The 6000-nt window shown below is 38.5% G+C and overlaps 1 protein-coding gene across 4 annotated transcripts in view; it reads right to left on the bottom strand.

Annotated features, from left to right (window-relative positions):
• Nucleotides 1-210: 210 nt before the first annotated feature.
• Nucleotides 211-6000, bottom strand: part of dgkza (diacylglycerol kinase, zeta a) — a 121422-nt gene continuing 115632 nt past the window's right edge. For all 4 annotated transcript variants that reach the window (XM_016530735.1, XM_016530736.1, XM_016530737.1 and 1 more), the window contains one exon: nucleotides 211-3134. In XM_016530735.1, coding sequence (XP_016386221.1) covers nucleotides 3018-3134 — 117 coding nt within the window. In that variant the 3' untranslated portion in view covers nucleotides 211-3017. The remainder of the gene's footprint in view (nucleotides 3135-6000) is intronic.

Here is a 6000-nt window from a genome sequence, read left to right as displayed (position 1 = left end):
TAGAGAAAAGTAAATAATGGCAAAAATAGTGCTTGCCGACAGTGTATTGCTGATGATAAGAGAGGCTGAAATAAGCTATGCATTTAAAACTTGGTTTTAATAAGATAATGGAAGGACATGTAAGGTCGAGCTGTAAATAGCTGCTTGAGAAAACATGTAAGTATGAATTATTTATAATGAAGCACTGTACAGAACCATAATCATGATCTGTTGGTTGGACGAGAATAAATCATAGCAGAGGAGACCGAAGGGTAATATGATGCTGCCAGCATCACTTACAATCTCTTCTGAATGTGCCACAGAGTAAATGGATCAACACCAAAACAAAAGAACCATATCATTAAAGCCTGAGTGATAAAATCTTAAAACCAGACTCAATTAAAAGGTACAGTGGGCTAATGCAGGGGATAGACCTCACTTGCCCTTAGAGCTATAGAAATGATATGCTAAATGCAGTCTACAGCACTTAAAAACTGCCCATTAAAATATCAACTGCACTGAGTTAACAGCTGTGGACTGAGTTCATGCAGTAGAACATCATCATGCCAGTCAAAAATTCATATGGCTAATAATCAGGTATGGAATTGTGGACATACTCACATTTGTAAATCACTTAAGTAATTTAAGGCTGTTGTATTTCTAAGGAAGTCCAAATCAATTAGACGTTTTACAGAAAAAAGATGAAGCAAGGATCTAACATATTTTAAATAAGAAATAAAATGTTGTAACAAACTGAATTGATATCATATACTCAGTACAACTGCTTTCTAAGATTTAAGCGACGTTAAAATTGGTTCTAACTACTACAGTACATAAGAAGAACTCACTCCAAGTGTTGATGAATGAGTTCAAACATTTGTGGCAAATCTATGCCATCTGTTCTGCCCATTAGTCTGACAAACTCAAGTTTTAGGATTTTGATAATTATGAAGAAATTGAAAGCCTCAAAACTCACAAAATTGTCTCTTAATCCCTTCAATCACTGTGAGCGCGAGAGGTTCCTGTAGGCTGTTTATCTCAAACAGTAAAATTAAATGACCGAAATTCCTCAGTAAAGGAATGAAGTTGGCATGATTGAGTAAAAAGCTCTGTTGGTTTGAAGACCATTTACAGTGTCAGCCCATCTGCTAGCTTTGTTTTCTCCCAGAATGCATTTGTCTAAAAACTATATGAAACAGCTTTTTGATTACTATAGTACAGGAGTTATTTAGCAACACCAAACTTCAAAATCCAAATGTATTTGTATCCGATACATATCGCACAATCAGCCTTTACACTTCTCAGATGGAACATGAAAAGGATGAAAGGATGAAAAAAGAAAATTGCCATGGACAACAAACCCTATTTTTCATACTAAAAATGTCTGAGGGGGGGGGGGGATCTCAAACCCTTAAAAAAAGTCTTAGAATTTAAGAAAATCGATCATTAAGACATATCACATGTTTATTGAAAGAGTTCAGTGTTTATGGCATATGATGTCATTCATATAATCTCGTTCATCAAGGCTCCTGCAAACAGCTGTCTGGGTAAAAGGGTGAGATGGATGGATGGTTTTTGAAACACTCAAACTTTCCAAAGAAAAAACACAATTGAGAGTGCTGAAAATGCATTTCCAACAGCAAATGAAGAGCACTAAAGATGCTAGTGTGTTCAACCCAAACACAGTGTTACTTATTTACAATATGAATATGCATACATACTGTATAATTACATTGTAAAGAACTTTGAAATCAGTGGGTCATATCATTAATGAAGTAGTAGGCCTAACTCTCTGGACAGAAAAGAGTTTAATTCTATAATGTAAATAATTGAAATAAGTCATAAATTACTAATATTATTAAATATGTATGCTTTCAAGGCCAAATGAATTTCAATATATAATGATTTAGGAAAATAAATATAAGCATCCTAAAATCTTCAATCTGCATTAAGACATCAGCACTAAAAAAATACGAAACAAAACAATAAACTCTTATAGAGTGCGTTGTTTTATCACAAAGATTTAAGAAAAATGAGCTGAATCACAGAGAGATCTGTTCTCAACTCCAATAAACCAAAATCTAATTTACAGAATTTTATAATACAAACATGACAACACATCTTTTAGAGCTACAAATTATATAAACATCTATTTACTTAAAAATATTGTAGGAAAGAAGCTATATTTTAGTACAACAATTATAAATCCAGAGTATAGAATAAAGAAGGCAATCAAAGCTACAGTGCAAATGCCTCTTAAACAGAAAGCTACTCGCATACATTTACAGTACCGAATGTTATTAGAAACAGCACAGAAATCTATGAAAATGCAAAATCCTTCCAATAACACACCTGAAAAATATCTAAATGGTTCTGATGCTTCAGATCAAGACCCCAGAAAACATTCCTATCTTTGAACCAACCTAAACTCTTTCAGTGCAGGGCAATCTAAAAAGTTACATTATACATTAACAACGTCATTTAATGGCTCTACTGTCTTTAGGAAATAAGTCCGCTAACTGAAATGTTGGTTCCGGTTCCGGTTCCTGTTGTGTACCACTAACCAGATTAATGCTCAGTCATGACAGAGCAATACTGAACCTAGCTGTGGAGTCAGGGCTACGGTGAATGCTCCAGATACACATACAGGCAGGGATGAATCTGGAGACAGACACCAGCCCATGCATCTTTAAATCCTCATCGTATTCATTTAACATTCAGCACTGTCAAACTAGAAAAGCAAGCTTGATGAGTGCATTAACATATGCATTCTGTCTCATACATACAAACTCTAAGATGTTTTGGCAGTGCAATGAAATGAAAGACATTAAGTCCAACAGGTCATTCAGAGAAAGATGATGAAAGCTTGGGACCTCTTCAGAGACAGTAAAGTGTGCAACCATCTTCCCTCTCTGGGAATGCATCACCCCCCTGCGGTCCAGAGAGCCTAAGACGGGTTTAGCGATACATTTTTGGTTACTGTTGTTTTGGCACAAAAAGGAGGACACCGGTTGAGGTGAAGGGTGAGAGGTTAAAGGTCAAACTGCAGTCTCCTGGTCTTCACGCTGGATCATTTGGTAGTGCTGGCGGTTCTCGAGATACGCCGCAAGTTCTGCATCTTTCGCCTTCTCGGCACGATGCTTTGGAGTGTCGCCCTGGAAATGAAGAGACATGTTAAGTCCAAACATAACAAATGCTGGAGAGGTATATATATATATATATATTGCACAAAGAGCCTGTCAACAGCCAGTGCTCCACACAGAGATCTGATCTGATCATCATCAGTCTGTCTGAAAAAACATGAAGAAACAGAACATACTGAGACACTCAATCCAGAAGAACTGTGGCAACGTCTCCAAGATGCTTCATGAGACCAACCTGCAAAGCTACCTGAAAAACTATGTGCAAATGCACCGAGGGCAAAAGCTGCTTTAAACGCAAAGGATGGTCACACCAAATGTTGATTTAATTTAGTTAATAGAAGTTAATTAATAAAGAAAATCTATTTATGGCATTATTTTTGACAGCATCCTCATTTTACAGCATTTTTACACAAGTGCCTAAAACTTTTCACAGTACTGTAGCTGTTGTCAGACTCCTTGTGCAAACAAAAATCTCACTGGATTATTACAATTAAAGGCAAAATGAATGTTTGGAAATGTAAACTGATATTTCTTCCTGGAACACTACAGCAAAAGATAGAAATAACTGACTTAAAACCATTTTTAGCTAGTAAAAATACTAGTGTTCTAATAATTTTGGCTGTATATATATATATATATATATATATATATAAAATTGACAATTTATCATTAAACTGTTCTCTGTTCCATTGAGACTCCAATTACAAATACAAACACAAGCTGAAGTTCAAGAACACGCTTCGTGAACTGAAGCAAAATACACAGAGAACCTCTATGGTTGCTCCAGGCCCTAATTAGGGACCGTTTCTTTCAGACAAAGTCTTCATGAACAATGAAGAAGGGAAATCAAAGATTGCACTGAGCCTCTAATGGTAAACATGTTGTCTCAGAAAACGCCTCTCTTTTTCCATGTTGCTGGTGCCAGCATTGCTCAACAGTAATTGTTGTTAATTGCAGGCAGGCCTGGTGCAGAGAGTCTGAGAGAAAGGCCTGAACTGTTCCTGTTGAACAGAGCTCGGAGCACTCAAACTGCCCGCCAGGCTCTTTCATTGTTGCGGCACAGATGAAGCCGCCTTTGTTCAGGAGTGTACAGTACGACCGGACACCAGCACCTTTTCATACTGCGCAACTTCCAGCGCGGTGCTGCATCCCTCCATTTTCAGCCTTTCAGATGCAAACAAAGGCAGTTCTGGAAAAGCTGTCAAAAGCTACAGAGTCAAAATGGAGAATATTAGCCATGATGAACTAAGAGAGACGAGTTACACAGGAGGAAAAAAAGCTTTGTGGTTAAGAGACTGATCCCTGCAGGGCATGCCGAACAGAAATATAATCACACTTTTATAGTGCTTTTAAAAACCAGCATTCATCCTCGTACAAGTCACAAAGGAGAGAGGGGGAAAATGATGGAAAGGATAATGGAGATGCTTATTATATAAAGACAAAGACAGATGGATAGCATGTAAAAGAAAAACAGAGGGAGGGAGTCAGAGAGGAGGAGTGTGCTTCATCACAGGGCAATGAACGATGAGTCACTCTATGCTGGATTTGATGTTTTCTGGATTGAATGAAACCAAGAGTGCAGGATCCTTAGATTTGATGGAAACAGAGGGAAAGCAGAGCAGAAAAGTGCTGATGGAGCTGTTAATCGCAACAGACCACAGTCCAGGAAAATGGCACCGCTAAATCAGGTCTTGTTCAGATTGAGTCTGTCAGGAGCACAGGAGTACAGTCTCCCTGAAGAGGGAAGATGAAAATCATGGGATATCCTCTGAAGAGAAAAATCTTCATCTTGGTCTGCTCTCAGACCGTGTCAGCCCGGTAACTTTACACATTTCATCTCCCTCAACAGCACATGAGTTACTGATAATTACACAGATAGAACTGAAGGCTGTCAGACCGACTGGAGTCCATCGGCACCCAGGAGACTCAATCAGTGCCGTCTCACACATTTATCAGATGGGAGCTGGGAAAGGTCCGTTAGACTGCTGTGAGCTTTAGAGGAGACCGTTACACTGAGGCCCAGTGGTGCAAAAGTACAAAACTACAGGAAAAAAAAAGAGTGCGTAAGTGATAGAAAGTACTGCTGAGAGTTCTAACCACAAATGAGATTTCTGTGCTTTGTGGAAAATCATTCCCTCACAGATCTCTTCAAATAAGTCGTTTTTAAATTGATGTTTCTTCTGAAAAGACGAGAGGCAGTAATTAGAGACTAGTGTGTCTACAGCTGTGTGTAATTTTTGCGGTACACCAAGCAGAAGTGCTGCAGGACATCTTGAGTCACTTGGCTGGATGTGTGGAGGTGAGCGGGGGAGAGGGTGGGCTGCTGGGGGGAAGAATGGTTCCTTGTTTCATGCGGAGGTCTTAGTCAGCACTGACTAACAGAGCAGTTGAGTACAGAGACGTTCAGGGATGGAGACCAGCTGGAGGCTGCAGCCAAAATGAGAGAGATCCAAAAGCCACAAACGTCTACAGAGAACGATGTTCTTGGCATGAATCTGTATTCAGAACTTACCCAAATTATTCCTTCCTAAAATTCTCATATCAAGTACAAACAGGGAATAACCTCTGACAGGATGTGTATCGATAACATTATCAAATGCTATGACATTATTTCTCATTGTGTTTTTGTCAGGTACAACACCAGACCTGGTCATGAGACTTTTCTGTGCATGTAAGTGGACCGCTATGAACATTAAAGGGAATTCATCATAATTTCCTCACCCTCATGTTGTTCCAAACCCATAAGACTTTGGTTAACCTTTGAAACACAAACTAAGATCTTTTTTATGAAACCTGAGAGTTTTCTGTTACTTCACTGAAAGGCCACGTAACCAAAACTTAGAAGATCCAAAAAGGTACTAATGGCTTTGTAAAGCAA

The sequence above is a fragment of the Sinocyclocheilus rhinocerous genome, unplaced genomic scaffold, assembly GCF_001515625.1.
Source record: "Sinocyclocheilus rhinocerous isolate Xijiao unplaced genomic scaffold, SAMN03320098_v1.1 scaffold1115, whole genome shotgun sequence".
Classification (NCBI taxonomy): Eukaryota; Metazoa; Chordata; class Actinopteri; order Cypriniformes; family Cyprinidae; genus Sinocyclocheilus; species Sinocyclocheilus rhinocerous.
The sequence above is the reverse complement of the archived record's forward strand: the minus strand, read 5'-3'. Positions and strand labels throughout refer to the sequence as shown.